This window comes from Aotus nancymaae, unplaced genomic scaffold, assembly GCF_030222135.1.
Source record: "Aotus nancymaae isolate 86718 unplaced genomic scaffold, 86718_ANA_hifiasm-v0.15.2.pri h1tg000002l, whole genome shotgun sequence".
Taxonomy (NCBI): Eukaryota; Metazoa; Chordata; class Mammalia; order Primates; family Aotidae; genus Aotus; species Aotus nancymaae.
Genome location: NW_026988413.1, coordinates 26,623,575 through 26,648,793, shown reverse-complemented (window position 1 = coordinate 26,648,793; position 25,219 = coordinate 26,623,575). Strand labels below are relative to the sequence as shown.

At 40.7% G+C, this 25,219-nt stretch overlaps 1 protein-coding gene across 3 annotated transcripts in view; it reads right to left on the bottom strand.

The window, feature by feature from the left end:
- CEP41 (centrosomal protein 41) overlaps positions 1 to 8,605 on the bottom strand; it is a 51,145-nt gene extending 42,540 nt beyond the window's left edge. The window contains exon 1 of one of the 3 annotated variants that reach the window (XM_012474054.2): positions 8,484 to 8,605. In XM_012474054.2, the coding sequence (XP_012329477.1) occupies positions 8,484 to 8,516 (33 nt within the window). In that variant the 5' untranslated portion in view covers positions 8,517 to 8,605. Of the gene's footprint in view, positions 1 to 7,730; positions 7,961 to 8,085; positions 8,221 to 8,483 lie in introns of those variants that run through there. The other 2 variants (XM_012474056.3, XM_012474057.3) reach the window with 2 other exon arrangements.
- Positions 8,606 to 25,219: the final 16,614 nt, after the last annotated feature.

Below are 25,219 nucleotides of genomic sequence, written 5' to 3'. Positions count from 1 at the left end.
ATTAACACATGGATTGTTCCTCTGTTAGTCATTTAATTATTGTGTTCTCAGGATTCCAACTTCTCAATCTGTAAGTTTTCTGTGGCCTACACTTAGGCTTAATTCCACCTATATGCTTCTGATTTCCAAATAGTGAACCTCAGCCTTGACTTCACTTCTGCCGTTCAGACATGTATTCATTTACTCATTCAACAAATATTTATGAAACAACTACTTTGTGCCAGCCAATGGAACAATGCAGACAAGGTCTCTATTTTATGGTCTTGTAAGTATGCCCCCAAAAAAGTAAATAAAATACAGATTATGATCTATGGGGTGGAGATAGTAGACTGAATGAATGTATCTAATGTCACTCCTTAAAGCCTCAATAAAACCTCATTAAAAAGATATTATTTTGAGGACATAAAGCCCCAAAAATAGAGTGGGAGAAGTTACAGCAATAGAGCACTAGAATTCTGAAATCTACAAAATCAATCAGCAAGTGAAAATGCCTTCGTGGACTCAAGGTAGCTGAAGACTATGGGGCAATGGGGAAGGCAAAGAACAATTCTTGAAGGGCTGAGGAACTGACAGCCTTAGGCAGCTCCAGAAGTGGGGAGTAGGAGTAGCTGAAACAAGAGCTGGTTAAAGGTCTTTGAGAAGCAGCTGGATCTCCAAATCCCTCTCCTCTCTGTGCCACTGGATGATTGGCTCTGCCCAGTCCTGGTAGATATTATAGATTCATTCCCTGGAAAAGGTTTCTTGAGTAGGAGGTCTGCACACAGGGAAAGCCAGAGATATTATTATTGAAAATAGGGGCATTAAGTGAATGATGAATACCAATGTTGAGACTTAGTCTCCAGCTCTAATACCTCCAGGAATTCAACTAGGCTTTTACTCTTAGGAGACTGGAAAGTTCTCTGGGGAAAATGGCCAGCCTGAGAGGAAGGTACAGATTTGGGAGGAGGGTATCCCAAAATCATGGCCTAGCAAGATCGTTCTATAATAAATCTTATCATCAGCAAGTGTCTCTCAAATATACAGAGATCTCAATCTCCTGTTAAAATCTCCTACTTGATTGAAGCTTGTAATGTGGTCTTTGTGATAAATAAATAATAAAGTCTCCTACTGGAAAATATAAATTAACAACTGAGGAATAAAGTAAGTCTAAGAACACTGCTATATTCTGAATTGTGTCCCTTCAAAATTTGTATGTTGAAGCCCAACGTGACTATTTGGAGATAGGGCCTTTGGAAGGTTAACAAAAGTAAATGAGGTAATAAGGAGTACCCTTATCCAACAGGATTAGTGTCCTTATAAAAAGAGACTCCAGAGGACTCCTTCTCTCCTCCCCCAACTGTGAGGACACAGTAAGATGGTAGCCATCTGCAAGCCTGGAAGAAGAGTCCTCACCAGAAACTAAATCAACTGGCACCCTGATCTTGGACTTCCAGCCTCCAGAACTATGAGAAATACATTTCTGTTGTCGAAGCCACCCAGTCTGTGGTATTTTGTTATGGCACCCTAAGTTGACTAACACAAACATCTCCAACAAAACAAAAACAGCAATTTGGAAGAAACAGAGACTATGCAGGGGAAAAGAACACTTAAGAAAACTATCATTAAAGAAATGAAAATACACACCCACACTGCTCTAAAATTGATTGCAGTGGCTGGGCGTGGTGGCTCACATTTGTAATCCCAGCACTTTGGGAGGCCAAGACAGGCGGATCACTTGAGGAGTTCAAGTGATCAAGAGTTCAAGACCAACCTGGCAAACATAGCAAAACCTCGTCTCTACTAAAAGTACAAAAAATTAGCCAGGCATGGTGGTGTGCACCTGCGATTCCAGCTACTTGCGAGCCTGAGGTATGAGAATTGCTTGAACCTGGAAGGTGAATGCTGCAGTGAGCTGAGATTGCACCACTGCACTCTATCCTAGGAAATAGAGCAAGACTCTATCTCAAAAAAAAAAAAAAAAAAATTGATCGCAGTGATGATTGCACAACTCTTGAATATAGTAAAGTCACTGAATTCACGTTTGAAATGGGTGACTTTATGCTATGTGAATTATATTTTGAAAAAGCTCTTACCAAAAAAAAAAATGTAAAAAGTAAAAACATTTTAAAAATTTGGTTTTTTTTGCTCTACAAAAGACCCTGTTAAGAGGATGAAGAGATAAACTACAGACTGGGAGGAAATCTTTGCAAAATACATATGAAACAAAGGATTACTATTTCAAATATATAAAGAGCTCTCAAAACTAAACAGTAAAAATATTCATTGCATCAGTGTTTGTAATTGCAAATAGTCAAAAACAACCTAAATGACCACCATGGGGAAAATGATAGATAAAATGCAGTCTAGTCACATGCTAGATTACTATACAATAGTTAAAGTAATAAACTGGACACATTTATCAACATAGATGGATCTGAAGCATAATTTACATGATAAAGACAAGTTGTATACAAATACATAACACAATTTTTGTAAAATTTTTAAGCTCACAAAATAATGTCTGTTTTATCAGAAAAATATGGCTGCTGAATTAGAAAGATATACATTAAATATATGAGAGCAGATGTCTATAGTCAAAGGAGAAGAGTGGCGATAAAAGCAGTAAGAATCAAAATTGGCTATAACTGACATATATGGATAATCAAATCATACAACTCATATCAATCCATTTGTACAACTGAGGTCTAACAGAACTAGCAAAACAAAAAACCAAATAAACAAACAAAACTGTGATACAACCACACCAAATACTTAGGTAAGAGTTAAAAGAAAATCATGAAATTGAGGTATAGTATATTTTTCTGACATGGAAAGATTTCCAGGATATATTGTTAAGTGAAAAAAAATCAAGTCAAAGAATTATATATACAATATAACATTTATATAAAACAAAACTACAAAATAAAACTCTTATATTTGTCTCCCTCCCCGCAATCACACACATGTTCAAATGTATAGAGAAGGTTTTGGAAAAGATAACTATGAAAACACAATAAGCAGTGATATAGGAAAATGTCCTGAATTATTCATTAAAAGTATAGAATTAAAAATAAAGGCAAACAGAAACTCCAGGAAAAAACAAAAGGCAATAAGAAAGGAAATGTAATCCTACATTTCTTTGTTTTGCAATAATATTTATAGTCATCACCACCAACAAAAAAAGGAAACAAAAAAACTCAACAGTTTAAAAAAAACAGGAAATAAGCAAAAGACACAAAGAGATATTTTACTGAAGAGAATATGTGGACGACACATAAGCACATGAAAAGATGTGTATCCCTTAGGGAAATGAAACTTAAAACCACAATGAGATAGCACTACACACCTATTAGAACCATTAAAATAAAAAATTTTGACAGTATTGAATGTTGCCAAGAGTATGCAAAAACTGAATCTCTCAGACACCGTTGGCAGGAATGTATAGCCTCTCTGGAAAAGTTTGGTAGTTTCTAATAAAACTAAACATATGTTTACCATACAACCCAACAATTGTACTCCTGGGCATTTATCCCAGATAAATGAAAATTAACATCCACACAAAGAGTTATACCCAAATGTTATCTTTATTTCTAATAGCCCCAAACTGAAAACAACCAAAATGTCCTACACTAGTTGAATGGTTAAAAAAAAACTGCTGTACAGGTCTGTATAGGTCAGGTACAGTGGCTCACCCCTGTAATCCCAGCACTTTGGGAGGCTGAGGCAGGTGGATCATGAGGTCAGGAGTGCAAGACCAGCCTGGCCAAGATGGTGAAACCCCATCTCTACTAAAAAAATACACAAAATCAGCCAAGAGCAGTGGCACGCACCTGTAATCCCAGCTACTCAGGAGACTGAACCCAGGCAGCAGAGGTTGCAGTGAGCCAAGATTGCACCACAGCACTCCAGCCTGGGCGATAGAGTGAGACTCTGTCTCAAAAAAACCCAAAAAACAAAAAACTGCTGTACATTTATACCACAGAATAGTAATCAGGAATCAGAAAGAATGAACTATTGCTATATGCAACAACTTATATGTGACTCAAGGAAATTACCTTGAGTGAAAAAAAAATGCCAATCTCAAAAGGTCACATACTGTATAATTCCATTGATGTAACATTGTCAAAATGACAAAATTATGGAGATGGTTGCCCAGGGTTAGGATGATGAGGGGGAAGAAAGTAGGTGTGATCAGAAGAGTAGCAATGAGATATTTCTAGTAATGCAATAGTTCTTTATCTTGATTGCAAATCTATACACATGCAAATCTTGATCAAATCTACACAAGAGATAAAATGGCCTAGAACAATACATACATTGTACAAATTTCAATTTTCTAATCTGATATTGTACTGTATATGTAAAATATAATCATTGGGGAAAAATGGGTGAGGGATACATAGGACCTCTTTGTACTATGTTTTTGCAACTTCTTGTGAATCTATACTTATTTTGAAATAAAAAGTTTTTTAAAAGTACAAAAGAGCAAAAAGCAGAGCTCTTAAAAATTAAAAACATGGGCCAGGCATGGTGGCTCATGTCTGTAATCACAGCACTTTGGGAGGCTGAGGCGGGTGGATTGCTTGAGGTCAGGAGTTTGAGACCAGCCTGACTAACATGATAAAACCCTGTCTCTACTAAAAATACAAAAAAATAGCTGGGTGTGGTGGCAGGCACTTGTAATCCCAGCTACTTGGGAGGTTGAGGCAGGAGAATCGCTTGAACCTGGGAGGCAGAGGTTGTAGTGAGCCAAAATCGCACCACTGCACTCCAGCCTGGGTAGCAGAGTGAGACGGTCTCAAAAAAAAAAAAAATTAAAAACATGATGGCAGAAATTAAAAACTCAAGAGATGGACTGGAAGATAAAAGTTAAATCTCCCAAAGAGAGCAGAAAGACAAAGATGAAAGAAACAGGAGATGAAAGTTAAAAAAATTGGAGAACCAGTCATATGGGTATCTATATGAATAGAGAACATCAGAATAATGAATTCAAGAAAAAGAGGATGGAGAAAATGGGAGAGAGAAAGTTAAGAAAATTTTACAGACTAAAAAGACATAAATTTCTGGTATGTATCTTTGTAAAAGCACTAACACTGGGGACAAAAAAAAAAAAGTTCCACAAGCTTCCTGAGAGGAAAATTCAGCCACAAAGCAACAGAATGGCTTTCGACTTCATAGCAACACAGGATACTAGACCACAAAGCAATGTTTTCAAGATGCTGATGATGGCCAGGTATGGTGGTTCACATCTATAATCCTAGCACTTCGTGAGGCCAACGCAGGATTGCTTGAGCCCAGGAGTTCAAGACCCTTTGGGCAACATAGGGGGACCCCATCTCTACAAAAAATACAAAAAATTAGCTGGGCATGATGATGCACACCTGCAGTCCCAGTTACTAGGAAAGTGGGAGGATCACTTGAGCCCAGGAGGTCAAGGATACAGTGAGCCGTGTTTGCACCACTGCACTCCAGCCTGGGTGACAGAACAAGATTCTGTCTCAAAAAGAAGAAGAAAAAAAAGATGCTGATGATTTTCAACCAATAATTCTATGCTCAAACTCACTGCCAAATAAATGTTAAGGTAGAATAAGAACATTTTTAGACATGCCTAACATTTTAGACATAAATTTTAAAAATTATTTCTTATGAATTTGTTCTTAAGAACCTACTGGAAGTTGTCTTGTTTTCAAACAAGAGAGTAAGCTGGGCATCTTTGTCTTAGGCACAAACATAACCACACAGAACATCTCTGCTCCTCTTTCTCCACACTCCTAAGACTAGTCCTCCTTTTCTTTCTCCCATACTCTTGATCTCATTTATGGTAGCTGAGACTAAAGTCGACCACCACATATCTCTCAAAGCTAATCAGGAAGTATTGGTGATTTTGCCCCTTAAATATTTATCCTCAATTCCATCCCTAGTTCAATGGCCTTAGTTTAGATCTGTATCAAAATAGTAACTACTGGCAGGGCACGGTGAGTCTTACCTGTATTCCCAGCACTTTGGGAGGCCAAGGTGGGCAGGTGGCTTTGAGCTCAAAAGCTCAAAACCAGCCCGGGCAACATGGCAAAATCCTGTCTTTACAAAATACACAAAAATTAGCCAGGCTTTGGTGGTGTGCGCCATAGTCTCAGCTACTCGGGAAGCTGAGTTTGGAGAATTGCTTGAGCCCAGGAAGCAGAGGTTGCAGTGAGCTGAAATCTCACCACTGCACTCCAGCCGGGGTGACAGAGTAAGACTCTGTCTTAAAAAAAAAAAAAAAAGGAACCACCTAACCAATCTCTTAATTTCTAGTCCTGGAGCCTCCTCAAACCCAGCTTCCACAATGTGGCTACAGCCATCTGCCTAAAAGGCAAATCTGACCATGTCACGCCCTTACTAACTCAAAAAACTTCTCAAATTCTGACCAGCAGACAAGCTAAGTATGTGGCAAACTGCCATTCTCCTCAGCCATCTCTCCCACCCCCATGATGGACGATATTAATATTTTTGTTAATACTTCATTTGATGTTTTGGTATGTACACACACATACATACACATAAAATGTGGAATGATTAAATCAGACTAATTAACATATCCATCAACCCACTTATGAGACATTTGAAATTTACTCTTATGAAATATACATTTTACTCTATTTTGAAATATACAGTATAGTTGAACTTTGGATAACATGAGCTTGAACTGTGCAGGTCCACTTATACCCAGATCTTCTGCCCCTGTCACCCCAAAGGCAGCAAGACCAAGCCCTCCTTTTCCTTTCTCCTTGGCATGAAGACAATTAGGATGAAAATGTTTATGATGATACACTGCCACTCAATGAATATTAAATAAATTTTCTCTTCCTTACGATTTTCTTATCTTTCTTCCAGCTTACTTTAAGAATTCAGAATATAATACATATAACATACAAAATATGTTAATCAACTGTTTCTGTTATCAGTAAGCCTTCCAGTCAATAGCAGGTTATTAGTAGTTAAGTTTTTTGGGGGGTGGGGAGAGAGGAGTCAAAAGTTATACAAGGATTTTCTACTGGGGTTGATGAGTCTGCTGTATATTAACTATAGTCACCGTGCTGTGCCAGAGATCTCAACAACTATTCCTCCTGTCTAACTGAAACTTTGTGCCCTTGGATACACATCATTTTTGCCCTCCTTCCCTCCACCCTCCAGGCTCTGGTAACTACCACTCTACTCTCTATGTGCTGGACTTTTTTTTTTTTTTTTTTTTTTTGAGACAGAGTCTCGCTCTGTCGCCCAGGCTCGAGTGCAGAGGCGCCATCTTGGCTCACTACAACCTCTGCCTTCGGGGTTCAAGCAATTCTCCTGCCTCAGCCTCCTGAGTAGCTGGGACTACAGGTGTCTGCCACCACGCCCAACTGATTTTTCTATTTTTAGTAGAGATAGGGTTTCGCCATGTTGGCCAGGCTGCTCTCGAACTCCTGACCTCGTGATCCGCCAGCCTCGGCCTCCCAAAGTTCTGGAATTACAGGCGTGAGCCACTGGGTCTGGCCCAAGCTGGACTTTTTAAGATGCCACATATGTGAGATCACGCAGCATTTAGACATTACTAATTGACCATGGCTCTCCTGCAGGGCTTAGACTCAGCCTTACAACTTTCTCAACTTAGCACCAGGCAGTCAGCGAGAGATCAAACAGTTACAACTCCTATTTGGAATAAAGGCTAAGAACCTCAGCAAGGGAGAGAAAGCCTACACTCCTACAGGGGCTTGTTCGGAGTTCACACACACCTTCACTTGGGCTGTTCTACCAGGGATGCTGCTTCACCTGGCTAATGAAATGGCCTTGCCACCTCTTCCATCTCCACAACGCTTCTCTCAGTTGAGTCCTACCTATTTTCTCATAACATCTTGCTCCCCGACCACATGTTACTCAAATTCTGTTCACAGTTTCCTTCACTAGACGTAAGGTCTTCTTTGTGCGTCTAGCGCCTACTGCACGGCCGAAGACCAATGTTTGTTGAAACTGCCGCAAACGCAGCAGGGGACTAGGGGTGAAACAATGAAGAAACTGAAGGGTCCTATGGAGAGAGGGGTAAGCCTTATGTCCTATTCCGCCCGTTTTCCAAAGGTTTGGTCAGCTTACTCCTGCTCTTCCTGTATCCCCACAGAGATGCTGGCTGGCTTTCACCTCGTGCCATTGTGTTCAGCGCTCCCTTCGTCTTTTCTGTTTTGTAACTGCCACTCCAAGACGGTAAGCCTTTTGAGGGCAAGGGCTGTGTCTTTGTGTACCTCGCCCTTCGCAGCCACAAAGTACTAGCGTGCGTACGCGAGGAGAGATCGCCCCTCACCACGGGGTCCTAAACGCAGCCCAGAGGCCCCCCAGGCCCGCCCCGCTCCGCCCATACTTTCCGACCCCTCCTCACGCCGGCCGCTTCCCGCCTTCCGGGCGGCGGAAGTAGCTGGCTGCTCTTCCCTGCCCACTTGGAGCCTTTTCCGGTGCGCCCGCCCCCTCCGGCTCTCCGGCCGGGACCTGGCCCTCACCTCAGGGTTCCCAATGTGCCTCCGGAGGGACATATTTGCTCCAACTGACCACGCTCGGGTTTCTAGCCTCACGGGTTGCCTCTAACCCTAGCTTCCTACCCGCTACAACCTCGTTCAGCCGCCTCCCTATACCCTCTTCTCCGATTGGCCCATCTTCCCCGGCCAGCCAATGGGGGCCCCGTTTACTCTTTCTTCTCAGGGTCGCAGGAGGGCCAGACTCCGTTCAATGGTTGCCAAGGGCAACGCGGGACGCCGGCTAGCGAGGCCTTTTGTGCTCTGGGTCTGGGCTCGCGGGCTCCAACCTTTGGGCGGGAAGAGGGGCGCGGGGGGAGGGGAAGGCTGGCGCCTGCGCAAAGGCGAAGGCGGGGGCAGGGGCTCGAGAGCGGGACAAACCAGCACAGCACACAGCACAAGACTCCCCATCCCCCAGCCCCGTTTTATGGCCGTTTCAACCAAACATCTGGGCTACTGATGCCACAATAAGGAATATGATATGGGCCAGGGTTGTTCAGGAGAAATGGGAGAATATGGTTTATTATTTTCTGGTTAATATGCAAATTATGCAAAGTACATGTGTAAATACAATAATTATAGGTGCTTTAAAAGCTTTTAGGCTAGCTAAAGAGCGACATCCTTAATTGCAAAGCACACAAGCCATTCTGTGGTTCATCGTTCATTTAACAAATATTTAATAAGCACCTTACGAGAAAAACTGCAGTAGATTTTGTGGAGGATGGGAGGATAACTAGGACCCAATCCCGTCGTCATGGAAACCATTGTAACTCCTGCCACCAGCCACCACCTGTTCTCATTCCGGATCTGAAAATTAAGTCCTAGCACCTTTACAAAACAATTACATACACAGTTTGACTTGGCTTCTAAATGTCCCACCAAATCCATCAAAATTATTATTTCCTTTTACATGGAAGGAACAACACAGTAACCCTTTGTCCTTTGCTCTAAGTTGTTTTTCCAGGAATGGAGAAAGGTTACTCTGAGCTGTTCATACTTGCTAGTTCTCTGTTAGTGAGTAAGCGCACACATCTGAGCTACTTCAGGTTCTGTGCGGATGACCCATTCAACAACATGGCCTCACATGCCCTTGTCCTCTTAGGCACTTCAGCAACCCAACCTTAGGGCTACACCTTGGATCATGTTGCCACTCAGTGCTGCTTGACCAGAATCTTGAATTCTGGCCACAGCTGCTTCTTGCACTTGAGTCACTCTTTCATGTTTACTAAATTTTGTCTTAATTTCCATAGTGTTCGCCAGTTCTTTAACCCCTGTAAAATTCTCAGTCTCTCACTGAGGGTTTGAAGGCTGCAAAAAATTGGAAAGAGGCAGAGGGAAGTATGTTAATTTAGGAGTTTTTGCATAGCAAGCAGAAACTTCTAGATTCATTACTACTTAGAATGGTGCACCTTGTGGGTAACCATAGAGATTATGGGTAGAATCAGGGGAAAGGAGAGAGGGAGACGATAAGGGACTACACTCAGAGGTGGTGAGAAAGAGAGGAAAGGAGAGATTTAAAGACATTCGTAGGTAATATCAATAGTATACCTGAGAAGAGATAAGGGGGTGCATGGAATAGAAATGCATCAAGGATGGCTATAGTTTTTCTAACTTGAAGAACTGAGTAGATAAGCGATAATGCATTTATCAAGTTAAAAAACAATAGTCAAAAAGCCAAAACAGCAGGAAGTACAAGTAGGTCCACTAGTCCATTTGACTTCTATTCTTCAGTGTTTTGACTCACTTCTTTGCATGTTTGTTGTCTCTCTTTTGTTCCAGAGGGCATAGGAACCTCTGGTTTACTTGCCTCACTAGTCATTGTGGTTGTCAAATTTGGACTACACAGGAAGCATTATAGAGAGATTATAGAATCCAGTTGGATCTTGAATCCAACTGTCGGAGATGCTGACTGTGTGTCTAAGTGGGGTAATTTAAATATATGTTCCTTCTCCAACCCCTCAGTTCTGATTCTGGGGCGGCTCCAAGGAGACTCTGCTTTAAAAGAGTCACCCCTTTCCTTCACATTTGGCCTCAATGGAATCCTTGGAAAGCTTTATCTATAAACCAAAAGACTTTTAACATCATGAATTTCTCTTTAGGATTCCTTTTTGATCCTGCTATGCCAAACTGGATCAAAACTAAGGCAAAGTGCTTACTCTGAAAAAATAGGCAAATGGTGGGTGCAGTGGCTCACGCCTGTAATCCCAGCACTTTGAGAGGCCAAGGTGGGAGGATTACTTGAGGCCAGAAGTTCAAGACCCACCTGGGCAACACAGTGAGACCCTATCTCTATTTTTAAAAAATAGGCAAATGGTACAAAATGATAATTGATGAAAGAGAAACATCTAATAAACATTAAAAAAACACAAAGCAAGATAGCTAGATCTCATTTTTGAACTATCAAATGTACAAAAGTTTTAGTTTTCTCTGTTTTTATTTAATGATAATGCTTAGTGCTGGCTAATGATTCATGAAACAACATGTTCATATATTGTTAGTGTGAATGTAAAGGAGCATGATCATTTTGAAGAATAACTTGAGAGCAGGTATTGAGAAGTCCTCAAATCTTAATATGCTAAGAATTCCTCCTAAGAAGATAATTGGACAAATGTACAGAGATTACATCCGTAGATGTTTACTGGAAGTAGATTTGAAATGATAAAAATGGAAACAATCTAATTGATCATTAATTTAAAAATGATTAAAAATAAATGCTGACATATTCATAAAAAGTAATCTTAGGGAACCATTTAAAAGTTGTTTCAAAGCATAATTAAGGCAGTGGAGAACTGTTCCTGATATGGTAAATGAAAAGAGCAAGAAACAACTTTTTATTTGCTATAATCCTGGTTTACATGGAGAAAAATACAGGGATCTGCAGAGAAAAACTGAAAAAAAAAAATCTAAAGCACCTCTGAATTATGGAATGTGGATATTTGTTTTTTTCTTTACACTTTTGTGGATTTCACAAATTTTCTTCATTGACTGTGAATTAATTTTATAATTTAAAAATTACACACTCTCTCTAAGAAACAAAAAACCTGATGTTGACTTCAGCCTGAAGACTGTCTATGGTTTTTGTCTGGGCTGATTTAGATTGGAGCTGAATTCTGAGTAATTCCTCTATCTGAAGTGCCGCAGTTCTTGGCAGTAAAAGACTCTCCAGGCACTTGAGTAAGAGTCTTGCAATCAGAGTCGTGATTGCTAAGAGGTTCAAGCTTTGTTTGTAAGAGAAGAAGTTCTGATTCTTTTCTTTAAAAGTTTCTACTTCCACTGATTAATCTTATTTTTCTCAAAGTTAGAAGTGCCCTTGCGAACTTCCATTTGTTTGATGTCTTCCTTTTTAACCTTGTGTGTGTTCCAAAAAGCTTTTATTCTCTGCAGAGCTGCTGGAAGCCCTAGACAGCTAAGTGTGGCTGGTTTAGGGCTATTTTGTGTTTTAGGTGCTTATTTCCCTTCCCCTGGAACTAAATGGGTGTTTTGCTGTCCAACAGGCTGGCCCTCTCCTGAACCTAAAGCCCTCTGGGCCTTCCCCCATCCCAAATCCTTATTCTCCAATCTCATAGCCCCCAAAGAACTCTCCACTCCCACCCTCAGCTCTCAAGCCTGATTTCTTAACTGCAGCCCAACACCCTCCCCTCAGACCTGTCTCATGATGTTTCTTCTCTGATGTGGGCCTTGGCTCCTTCCCTTGGCTTCATTTACCCTCATTCCCTAAATGACGTGCACTTCCAGATGCTTCTGGAACAATTCTGCCTAATCCAGTCCAGGCCCAGGGTCCTTTCCCTGGCCTCCAGAAATGGAACTACACCTGAAGCAGTGAACTCACAGATCTGCAGGTCCCACTCTGCGATGAAGTCCCTGCAATTGTGGTAGAAATTTGATTTCATTCCACCTAGTGGAGGAATGCATCTGAGGGAGGAACATACCAGCCTCTGAGTGGAGGCCTGGCCCTTGCCTGCCTCCAGCTTAGGATAGAGTTCAAGTTCTTGTCCTGAGCCCAAGGGGTTCAGCCATCCCTATGGCCCCTTGCAGAGAAGTAATACCTCCCAGAATTTCTTTGGAACCATTACAGGCTGTGTTACTTTCTGATGAAACAAAGAATTTGGCATCCTGGTTACTTACCTGATGGGGTTGGCATTCTCACCTATGCAGTTCTGGAGCCACCTCTGTGGGCCACATGGAACTCCTGGCTGTTGTAGAGAGATGCATGATGTCCCCTTCCAGCGAGATCCAAGACCTTCTTTACCATCTGTGAGCAGTTGGTTGTCACATGCCATGATCTGGTTTCTGGCATGGGATTTGCATAGAACAATGCTCTGCCACAGACTTAGTTCCAAGGGGGCCCTTGAGGAGCTGACCTGGGTCTCAGAATGGTCTGCCCCAAAGGGATGAAGGAATAGTCAGTGTTAGCAGGTACCTGTCTCACTCTGACACAGTGGACACCTGGCAAGCCTGTACCCTGTGAAAAGTCCAGTAAATGTGGATCAACTGTGTCAGATACTCATGTTGATTACAAGACAGAGTTTGGCTACCGTGGGGCAGGTGTTGAGAGGAAGATAGGAATTTGAGAAGGTCCCATTCCCCAAGCCCAGGTGCATAGGCCTTGCCTAAGACTAAGGCTGGACTAGGAGATTGAAGAATCACCACCTGGCCAAGCAACAAGCCTAGCAACAAGTAGCAAGCAACAACAGTCTATTGCTGAAGGGGAGGCAAGTCTATGGAAAGAAACCCCCACTTAACAGTACAGGTATGCAGGTACTGTTGAAAGCTGATGACAGAACAGGAATACTGGGAAAAACCCTCCATTCACCACACTAAGCATAAGATTATAGCACCTTCTGGTGCACCGAGGTTAGTGATAGCAAAAACATAACTCAAACTAGCTCAACTGCTAACTAGATTAACTCAACCTGCCACAATACTAACTTAACAAAAGGAAGAGCATGGCCATTTCCAGGTATAACTATTTACCTCAGTCTCTCCTGGCTTGTACCCATGATGCCCAGCGTTCAATAACAAATTATGATACAAAAAAAGAAAATAAAAACAAGACAGTAAGAGAAAGAGAGAAGAGAGAGAGAGAGAGAGAGAGAGAGAGAGAGGAGGGAGAGACAGAAAGAAAAAGCTTACTGTCAAGAGATAAAACAATCAACAGAACCAGGCTCAGCAATAAGAATACATAAGACAAAGATTTTAAAATAACTATCACTAATATATTAAAAGATCAAGTAGAATAGAAAATACATAGGAACATATGGTTAATTTGGTGATTAGATGGAAACTATAAAAAAAGAAAATGTGAGAAATAAAAAAACACAACATCAAAAATGAAGAATCCTTGTAATGGGATCATTAGCAGGCTGGACATAGCTGATGAAGAACTTGAAGACAGTATGATAGAAATGATCAGAAATGAAACACAAAGAGGAAAAATTTGAGAAGAGAGGTACAGAACTCATCTAAAAATTGGAGAACAATATGAAGGAGAGGATAGAGAGACAATAGGGAAGGGGAAATATTTAAAGATATAATGGCCAGGAATTTTCTAAAATTGATGAAAGATAAGGAACTACAGATTCAAGAAACTCAACAGCATACATACAATCAAACCAAACAAAATCAAAATAAAATTTACCTATATACTCATTATAGACACAATGACAAAAAACCTAAGATACAGAAAAAATCTCCATGGGAGCCAGAGGAAAAAATAGTAGTAGATACAGAAGAACAAAGATAAAATTACAGCAAACTTCTTGACCATAATTGTACAAAACAGAAGACAATGAAGGGACATTTTCAAGTGCCGAAAGGAGAAAAAGAGTCAAACTTTAATTCTATACCCAAGGCAAGTATCTTTTAGAAATGAACATGAAATAAATTTTTAGATAAAAATTGAGAGAATTCATTGCCAATAGACTTGTATTACACAAAATGTTAAAGGAAGTTCTTAGACTGGGCAACATGATGAAACCCTGTCTTTACAAAAAAATACAAAATTAGTGGGGTGTGATAGCATGCACCTGTAGTCTCAGCTACTTGAGAGGTTGAGAGGTGGGAGGATTACTTGAGCCCCAGAGGTGTATGTTGCGGTGAGCCAAGATCGAGCCACTGTACTTCAACCTCAGCAACAGAATGAGACCCTGTCTCAAAAACAAAACAAAAACAAAAGAAGTTCTTTGGCGGAAAGACTATGATACTAGTGGAAATTTTGATATGCATGAAGAAATGGCCCGGGCATGGTGGCTCATGCCTGTAATCCCAGCACTTTGGGAAGCTGAGGCAGGCAGATCACCTGAGGTCAGGAGTTTGAGACCAGCCTGGCCAACATGGTAAAAGTCTATCTCTACTAAAAATTCAAAAATTAGCCAGGCATGGTGATGCATGCCTGTAATCCCAGCTACTCAGGAGGCTGAGGCAGGAGAATCACTTGAAGCTGGGAGGTGGAGATTGCAGTGAGTGCCACTGCACTCCAGTCTGGGTGACGGAGCAAGACTCCATCTCAAAAAACAAAACAAAGACCAAAGAAATCAAGAATGATGAAAATGATAAAAAGTAGTATAAATTTAAAAGACAATTAACTTTAAGTTTTAATTCTCTTTAAAAGAAAATGTACTAAGTACAATAGTAACAATGTATAATGGAATTTATAGTACATGGAATTAAAATATCTGACTACAATAACACAAAAGTTAGGAGAGGAATTGGCAATGTACATTTGGGAGGTTCTTAGGCTATATATGAAGTGTTATTTCAAGGTAATCTCTAATAAATTTAATATATATATTTTATAAACCCTAGAGCAACCACTTTTTAAAAAAGAGGCATTACTTGGCTGGACAGGGTGGCTCACGCCTGTAATCCCTGCACTTTGGAAGGCTGAGGTGGGTGGATCACTTGAGATCAGAAGTTCAAGACCAGCCTGGCCAACATGGTGAAACCCTGTCTTACTAAAAATACAAAAAATTAGCTGGGCATGGTGGTGGGCACCTGTAGTCCCAGCTACTGAGGAGGCTGAGGCAGGAGAATCACTTGAATCCAGAAGGCAGAGGTTGCGGTCAGCTGAGGTTGCACCACTGCATTCCAGCCTGGGCAACAGAAGGAAACTCTGTCAAGACAAAAAAAAAAGGCATAACTAATAAGCCAATAGTGGATTAAAAAGATTAATTTAAAAATACTGTTATTCTGAAGAAGGCAGAACCAAAAAAAAAAAAAAAAAAAAGAGATATTAAATGGGATAAATAGAAAATGAATAGCAAGATCCAACCATATCAATAATTAAAATATATAAAAATGATCTAAACCAGTGTTAGATACACTATGGCCCTCAGTTCAGATCTAGCCTGCTGCCTGTTTGTACAAGAAAAGTTTTATCGGCCAGCCATGGTTGTGCCTGCAATCCCAGCATTTTGAGGGACCAAGGCAGGAGAATTGCTTGAGTCCAGGAGTTCAGGATTCTCCTGAGCAATGTAGAGAGACCTCGTCTTAACAAAAAAGAAAATTTAAATTAGACAAGTATGGTGGCACATGCCTGTAGTGCCAACTACTAGGGAGGCTAAGGTGGGAGGATCTGCCTGAGCAGAGGATGTCAAGCCTGAGATGAGCTGAGATCATGCCACTGTGTTCCAGCCTGGGTGACAAATTGAAACTGTATTTCACAAAAAAAAAAAAAAAGAAAGAAAGAAAGAAAGAAAAAGAAAAGAAAAGAAAAGATTTATTGGAACACAATCATATTCATTAATTTAGATAATGTCTATGGCCTCTTTTCTCCCTACAATGACAGAATGACAGAGTTAAGAAGTTGGAATAGAGACTGAAAAACTTACAAAGCCTAAAATATTTACTATCTGGCCCTTTATAGAAAAAGTGTGTGGATCTCTGGTATAAATACCTCAATTAAAGGGCAAAGATTATCAGATTGGACAAAAAAGCAACTATATGCTATATACAAGAAATATACTTTTAGGCTAGGTGCGATCACTCACACCTGTAGTCCCAGCACTTTGGTAGGCTGAGGCAGGAGGATCGCTTGAGGCCAGAAGTTAGAGATCAGCCTGGGCAACATAGCAAGACCTCATCTCTACAAAAAATGAAACAAAATAAAATAAGAAATACACTTTTAAAATAAAATTAAAGATAGGTTAAAAGTATAATAGAAGAGGCCGGGCATGGTGGTTCATACCTGTAATCTCAGCACTTTCAGAGGTTAAGAAAGGAGCACTGCTTAAGACCAGGAGTTCGAGACCAGCCTGAGCAACAAAGTGAGACCTTGTTTCTACAAAAATAAAAATAAAAAATAAAATAAAATTAGCTGGGTGTGGTGGTGCACACCTATAGTTATAGCTACTCCAGAGGCTGAAGTGGGAGGATCACTTGAGTCCAGGAGTTCAAAGCTCCAGTGAAGTATGATTGTGCCACTGCTGTCCAGCCTGGGCAACAGAGCAAGACCCTGTCTCTGGAGGAAAAAAGTAAATAGGTCAAAAAACTATACCACTGAAAATACTAATGGAAAGAAAGTTGGGCTGGGAAAAAGACAGTTATGGGAAAACTAGATATCCACATGCAAAAGAATGAAGTTGGACATTACCTTATACCATATATAAAAATTAACTCCCAATGGATCAAAAACCTAAATGTAATAACTAAAACTAGAAAACATAAGGAGAAATCTTTACGACATTGGATTTTGCAACAAATTCTTAAATATGACACCAGAAGCATAAGCAAAAAAGAAAAAAAATAGATGAATGGGGCATAATGAACATTTAAAATGCTTATGTTTTGAAGAACATCATCTAGAGAGTGAAAAGATAACGCACAGAATATGAGAAAATATTTGCAAATCATTTATCTGATAAGCGATTAATATCCAGAATATATAAAGAACTCCTAAAACTCAACAAGAACAAAACCCAAATAAAAAGTTAGCAAATGACTTGAATAGACATTTCTCCACAGAAGATATAAATATGACCAATAAGCGCATGAAAAGATACTCATCATAGTTATTAAAGAAATGCAAATGAGGCCGGGCACAGTAGCTCACGCCTGTAATTCCAGCACCTGAGGTCAGGAGTTTGAGACCAGCCAACATGGTGAAACCCCGTCTCTACTAAAAGCTCAAAAATGAGCCGGGCATGGTGCCAGGTGCCTGTAACCCCAGCTCCTCAAGAGGCTGAGGCAGGAGATTTGCCTGAACCCGGGAGGCAGAGGTTGTGGTGAGCCAAGATTGTGCCATTGCATTACAGCCTGGGCAACAAGACTTAGACTCTGTCTCAAAAAAGAAAGAAAAAAGAAAGTCAAATGAAAACCACAATGAGATACCACTTCATATCCAGTAGGATGATTGTTATAAAGAAAGAGAGAAAGAAAGAAAGGAAGAGAGAGAGAAAGGAAGAAAAAGAAAGAAAGAAAGAAAAGAAAAGAGAAGAGAAGAGAAAAGAAAAGAAAAGAAAGAAAACCCGGGTTGGTTAGGATGTGGAGAAGTTGGAACCCTTGTGCCTTGCTGCTGGGAAATGGTGCAGCCGCTGTGGAAAATAGTTTGGTGGCTCCTCAAAAACTTAAACATAGAATTACTATATGACCCAGCAATTTCACTTCTCAATGGTATATACTCAAAGGAATTGAAAACAGACTCAAACAGAAACTTGTGCATCAATGTTCACAGCAGCTAGTCAATTATTCACGCTAGTCAAAGGTAGAACAAACCCAAGTGTCTAACAACTGATAAATGGACAAGCAAAATACAGTATATATATGTATAATGAATATCACTGAGACATAAAAAGGAATGAAGCTCTGAAACATGCTACAACATGCAGAAACCTTAAAAGCATGCTACATGACATAAGCCAAACAGAAAAGGGAAAATGTGTGATTTTACTTACACGAGGTACCTATAATAGGCAGTCATTCAAAGATAGAAGGTAGAATAGAAGTTACCAGGGGTTGAGGGGAGGGGAGACTGTGGAGTTATTGCTTTAAGGTTATAGAGTTTCAACTGGTCACGGTGGCTCACCCCTGTAATCCCAGCACTTTGGGAGGCCAAGGCAGGCACATCACCTGAGGTCAGGAGTTCAAGACCAGCCTGGTCAACATGGTGAAACCCTATCTTTACTAAAAATACAAAAATTAGCCAGGCAGAATGGTGCACACCTGTAATCCCAGCTACTTGGGAGGTTGAGGTGAGAGAATCGCTTGAACCTGGGAGGCAGACGTTGCAATCAGCCGAGATCGTGCCACTGCACTCCAGCCTGGGCGACAGAGCAAGACCCCGCCTCAAAACAAAAATAAAAACAAATAAAGTTACAGAGTTTCTGTTTTAAAGTTACAGGGTTAAAGTTTTGGAAATAGATGGTTATGCAATATTATGAATGTACTTAATGCCACTGAATTGCAGATCTAAATGTTCAAAGTGGTAAACTTCATGTTATGTACGTTTTACCACAGTAAAAACAAACAGAACACAACCAAAGCTGTACTGGCTATATTAATTTCAGAGTAGGCTTTAGAACCCTGCAGTGAACCTCCACAATGAGGCCTTTGAAATCCTGTCCTCTGGCCATTGTTTCCACTCAGTCTTTTACCATACCAAGAGTTCTTGCCATTCTAAGGACAGCTCTTCAAATATGCAGTGCTGTCTCTGCCTCTGAGTCTTTGTGCCTGCTTGTCCTTCTTTTTGATAAGTTCTCCCACTCTTCATCTGGTTACCTTCTACTTGAGCTTTAGGATAAAGATGGAAATCTCCTTCTGGAAGCCTTCCTGGACTACCACAAACCTTCATCCCAGACTTTCGGATGCGCTCTTTTTAAATGCACCTGTGGGTTGCTATGCTGTACTGTGATCGGTGACTTTCTTGTCTGCCTCCTTCACTACCCTATCAGGTCCTTGAAGGCAGGGATATCATGTCTCATTCTTTATATTCCTAGTGCCTGATATGGTGTCTGGCATATGGCCGGCACTCAATTGATAGTTGTCGAGTTAATGAAATTATGGTGCCATGCTCGTGAAGGGACCTGGAAGACCAGGACATGGGAAGCCTCCCTCTTTATCATACTGGTCATTCACTACCTTTTTTTCTGCTGTCTAGTGTATCAGTTTATAGGACATAATGGTGAAGTATCTCCCAATCTGATAAATGTTATCTTTTGATTGTTAAACTGGTGAAATCTGCACCCAATGGATATGAATAAATGTCTGCAAATGTCGTCCTAAGAAACAGGATGCAGCAGTGCCTGGAAATCTAATCAAAGCATGACGGAATGTGAAGGAAAGCTGTAACCTAATCAATGGCCTTAACAGCTGAAGAAAGAATATGTGAGCAGAAGCGGGGTGGTCTATAGGGAGTGCTGAAAAGTAGAGCCAAGAAACAAACATTTGTCATTATGTCTCCAGCTCTGTCAAGGGAAAGAGTTGTTTTTTGACCATGAGGCACAAGTATGCAGTCCACCCTATATCCCCAAGGATGCCACAGAGCTCATCCAATTCCCTCCCTTTGCTCTGATTTCATGCTCACAGACAACCTCCTGATTATAATTTGGCTTCCCATGTAGATTTTCCAACAGGAGAGAACGCGCTGACCAGTCAACATGAACATCTGGTCCATTTGGCAAGGAGCATTCTCTTTGTATATGAGTGCATTGGTGTTCTGGTTTCCAGATCAGTCAGTTTATACACCCCAGGGGCTGCAGAGGTGCTCCTTCTCCCAGGTCTTGCTAGCAAGGACTGCACCCTTACCTAGCCAGTGTAGGCTGAGGACAAAGTATGAGGAGTCAGCCACAGCTCCTCCAGGTACAAGCCCATCTTGCTTTGGGCTTACCTCTTCCTCTTAGAGGTAAAGGGGTTTGGACCCACAGTCAGTGCTGATATGCAGGACCTTCCCTCGGGGTTTTTCCTCTTCTTCAGAAGCCTGGTCTCTGCTCATGATACAGTGTTTTGTTTTTAAGATTCAGAGCGTACATGTGCAGGTTTGTTATATTGATATATATTGTTATATATATATTTTTAAAATTTTATTATATATATATTTTATTACATTTTAGGTTCTGGGGTACATGATGAGATAGAAGAACACGCAGGATTGTTGCATAGGTACATACACGGCAATGTGGTTTGCTGCCTCCATCCCCCTGTCAACTATATCTGGCATTTCTCCCCTTGTTATCCCTCCTCAACTCCCTACCCCCCAACTGTCCCTCCCCTAGTCCCCCCCAACAGACCCCAGTGTGTAGTGCTCCCCTCGCTGTGTCCATGTGTTCTCATTGTTCAATACCTGCCTATGAGTGAGAACATGCGGTGTTTGATTTTGTGTTCTTGTGTCAGTTTGCTGAGAATGATGGTTTCCAGGTTCATCCACGTCCCTACAAAGGACACGAACTCATCGTTTTTTATGGCTGCATAGTATTCCATAGTGTATATGTGCCACATTTTCTCTGTCCAGTCTATTATCGATGGGCATTTGGGTTGGTTCCAAGTCTTTGCTATTGTAAACAGTGCTGCAATAAACATATGTGTGAATGTGTCTTTATAATAGAACCATTTATAATCCTTTGGATATATACCCAGTAATGGGATTGCTGGGTCAAATGGAATTTCTATTTCTAGGTCCTTGAGGAATCGCCACACTGTCTTCCAAAATGGTTGAACAAATTTTCACTCCCACCAACAGTGTAAAAGGGTTCCTATTTCTCCACATCCCTTCCAGCATCTGTTGTCTCTAGATTTTTTAGTGATCGCCATTCTAACTGGCATGAGATGGTATCTCAGTGTGGTTTTGATTTGCATTTCTCTAATGACCAGTGATGATGAGCATTTTTTCATATGTTTGTTGGCCTCATATATGTCTTCTTTTGCAAAGTGTCTGTTCATATCCTTTGCCCACTTTTGAACAGGTTTGTTTGTTTTTTTCTTGTGAATCTGTTTTAGCTCTTTGTAAATTCTGGAACGAAGATCAAAAGAGACAAAGAAGGGCATTACATAATGGTAAAAGGATCAATGCAACGAGAAGAGCTAATGATCCTAAATATATACATACCCAATACAGGAGCACCCAGATACATAAAGCAAGTTCTTAACTACCTACAAAGAGACTTAGACTCCAACACAATAATAGTGGGAGACTTTAACACTCCACTGTCAATATTAGACAGATCAACGAGACAGAAAATTAACAAGGATATCCAGAACTTGAATTCAGATCTGGACCAAGCAAACCTAATAGACATTTACAGAACTCTCCACCCCAAATCCACAGAATGTACATTCTTCTCAGCACCACATCACACCTACTCTAAAATTGACCACATAATTGGAAGTGAATCACTCCTCAGCAAACGCAAAAGAACAGAAATCATAACAAACAGTCTCTCAGACCACAGTGCAATCAAGTTAGAACTCAGGATTAAGAAAATAACTCAGAACTGCACAACTTCATGGCAACTGAACAACTGGCTCTTGAATGTCGACTGGATAAACAATGAAATGAAGGCAGAAATATAGATGTTCTTCGAAACCAATGAGAACAAAGACACAACGTACCAGAATCTCTGTTATATATTGAAAGATTGCGTGATGCTGAGATTTGAGCGTCTGTGGAAACTGTCATCCAAATGGTGAATATTGTACCCAATAGGCAGTTTTTCACCCCTTGCCCCTCCTTCTCACCCTTCTTTTAGAGTCCTCAGTGTCTACTGTTTGCATCTTTATGTCTGTGTGTATCCAATGTTTAGCTCCCACTTATAAGTGGAGACATGTGATATTTGATTTTCTGTTTCTGTGTTAATTTGCTTAGGATAATGCCCCCCAGCTGCATCCGTGTTGCTGCAAAGGACATGATTTCATTCTTTTTTATGGTCATGCAGTTTTCCAGGGTGTATATGTACCATATTTTCTTTATCATGATACAGTTCTCATCTTCCTGTACCGTGGTTTCTGCCAATACATTCATGCACCTTAGCAATAATTTTCAAAGGTCAGGGATTAGGAAAAACACTTCTAGAGAACACAGCTGAAGATTGAGATGAGTCTGGCTGTGGTTCCCCCCGTCAAGGACTCGGGCACAACTGGAATGGAGGAAGGAGGAGGAGATGGCCAGCCTCTGGTTCAGTTAGTCCTATTGGAATGGATGCTTGGATAATTTCTGTAGGTCCTTAGGCCTCCACCAATGTTTTGATAGTGCTGTGGCTATCCTGGGGTGCTTTATCTTGATGGGCTGCTTTAAGTTCTGGAAAACTTTAGGAGCTAAGTTAATGGAATCACTGAGAGGAAATGCTAAATGAATTGATGTTGGGCCGGAGAGAGGTCTTCCTTCAGGTCAAAATGAATGTCTGTAGAAAGTAGAGAGAAAGGGCCGGGCGCGGTGGCTCATGCCTGTAATCCCAGCACTTTGGGAGGCCGAGGTGGGCAAATCACGAGGTCAAGAGATGGAGACCATCCTGGCCAATATGGTGAAACCCTGTCTCTACTAAAAATACAAAAATTGGCTGGGCGTAGTGGTGCATGCCTTTAGTCCCAGCTACTTGGGAGGCTGAGGCAGGAGAATTTCTTGAACCCGGGCGGCGGAAGTTTCAGTGAGCCAAGATCATGCCACTGCATTCCAGCCTGGCGCCTGGCGACGGAGCAAGACTCTCAAAAAAAAAAAGAAAAAGAAAGAAAAGAAAAAGAAAGTAGAGAGAAAGAAGATGGGGTTGGTAAACACTATTCAAAGAAAAGAAAAAAAAACCTGAAAATTTGTAGTTAAATGGAGGAAATTAAGCATTTATTCTTCCTTTCTAGCAGGAATTGACTTCAGGGTAAGCAAATAGCCTCCAGTTGATGAGGAAAAGCTCTGTCAGAAGAATGCCATCAAATAAATGCAGAAGGAATTATAAATTAAGAAAAGCAAAATTTTGGAAGCCCGAATAAAATTACTGATTCAGGCAAAAAGCTTCAATTGGTGTTTAAAAAAAAAATTGGCAAATGCTTGCTGGGGTGCTAGATGATTGTATAGTACCAAACAAACACATCCCAGACAGCTTCCCAGTGGCAGGCAGGAAAAAACATACAATGAAGGGGTCCAGGCTGTCAGGGCTCTCATATCTGTGGCGTCAATCTTAGTGTTACTATTGGATAGTGTATTAGTCCATTTTCACGCCGCTAATAAAGACATACCCAAGACTGGGCAATTTACAAAAGAAAGAGGTTTGATGGATTTACAGTTCCATGTGGCTGAGGAAGCCTCACAATCATGGCAGAAGCCAAGGAGGAACAAGTCACATATTCCATGGATGGCAGCAGGGGAAGAGACAGATAGCTTGTACAGGGGAATTCTATCTTACAAAGCCATCACATCTCATGAGACTTACTATCACTAGAACAGCACGGGAAAGATCTGCCCCCATGATTCAATTACCTTCCACCAGGTCCCTTCCACAACATATAGGAATTGTGGGAGTTACAATTCAAGATGAGATTTGGGTTGGGGCACAGCCAAACCGTGTCAGATAGGTAGCTAGATATTATGTGTCCTCTGATGTAACTCAACAGAGCATACAAAATAATTTATGGTATGTTCTAGAAAAATGTATTGAACTGAAACATATAGTTCAGATATAACTTTTATGTGAAAACAAGAGATGGAGGAATAAGCTAGATGGCTTCATGACGAAGCAGTCAGAAAAATCAGAAAGACATTCTGCAAGATAACTGACCTGGCCCCTTCAGCAGGCCAAACTCATGGAGAAGGTACTGTGCCATGTTCAAAGAGACTACAAAAACCTCAAAACAAGATGGTCCTAGACTGGCCATCAATTCGAGCAAACTAACTGTAAAGAAAAATGTTTAAGCAAATGGAGAAATTTGAATATGAATTGAGAGTTAGATGAAATGAAAACTTACAGAGATGGAGAGGTGACTGAAGATTCCAAAGAGATATTTAGTAATATGTCATTTGGTTAAAACATTACATATAAACATTTTAAAAATCCAGAAAGATATTGATGTAGGGCTTAGCAATTGTATGTTCCCTTTTTTATTGAGATAAAATTTACATGCCATAAATTCTCCTGTACATATCATATATTTACATTCCATATTTTGCAAGATTGTGCCATCATCTCCACTATATAATTCTAAAATATTTTTATCGCCCCAAAAAGAAACCACATATCCATTAGTACCCCATCTCCCCTTTCTCCACTCCTGGGAAGCAATAATTTACTTTGTCTCTATGGATTTGCCTATTATGAATAGTGCATGTACATGGAATCATATAATATTTTTAAAGTTCATCAATGTTATGGTGTGTATTATTACCTCATTCCTTTTTGTGGCTGAATTATATCCCATTTTATGGATATACCAACTTTTGTTGATCCATTTATTAGTTGATGAACACCGGGTTGGTTTAATCGTTTGTTTTTTTTCAGATGGAGTTTTGTTCTTGTTGCCCAGACAGGAGTGCCATGGTGCGATCTCGGCTTACCGCAAACTCCTCCTCCCAGGTTCAAGCAATTCACCTACCTCAGCCTCCCAAGTAATTAGGATTACAGGAATGCACCACCATGCCTAGCTAATTTTGTATTTTTAGTAGAGATGGGGTTTCCCATGTTGGTCAGGCCGGTCTCGAACTCCTGACTTCAAGTGATCCACCCACCTTGACCTCTCAAAGTGCTGGGATTACAGGCATGAGCCACCATACCCAGCGGTTTGACCTTTTGACTATTTTGACTAATCCTGTTATAAAC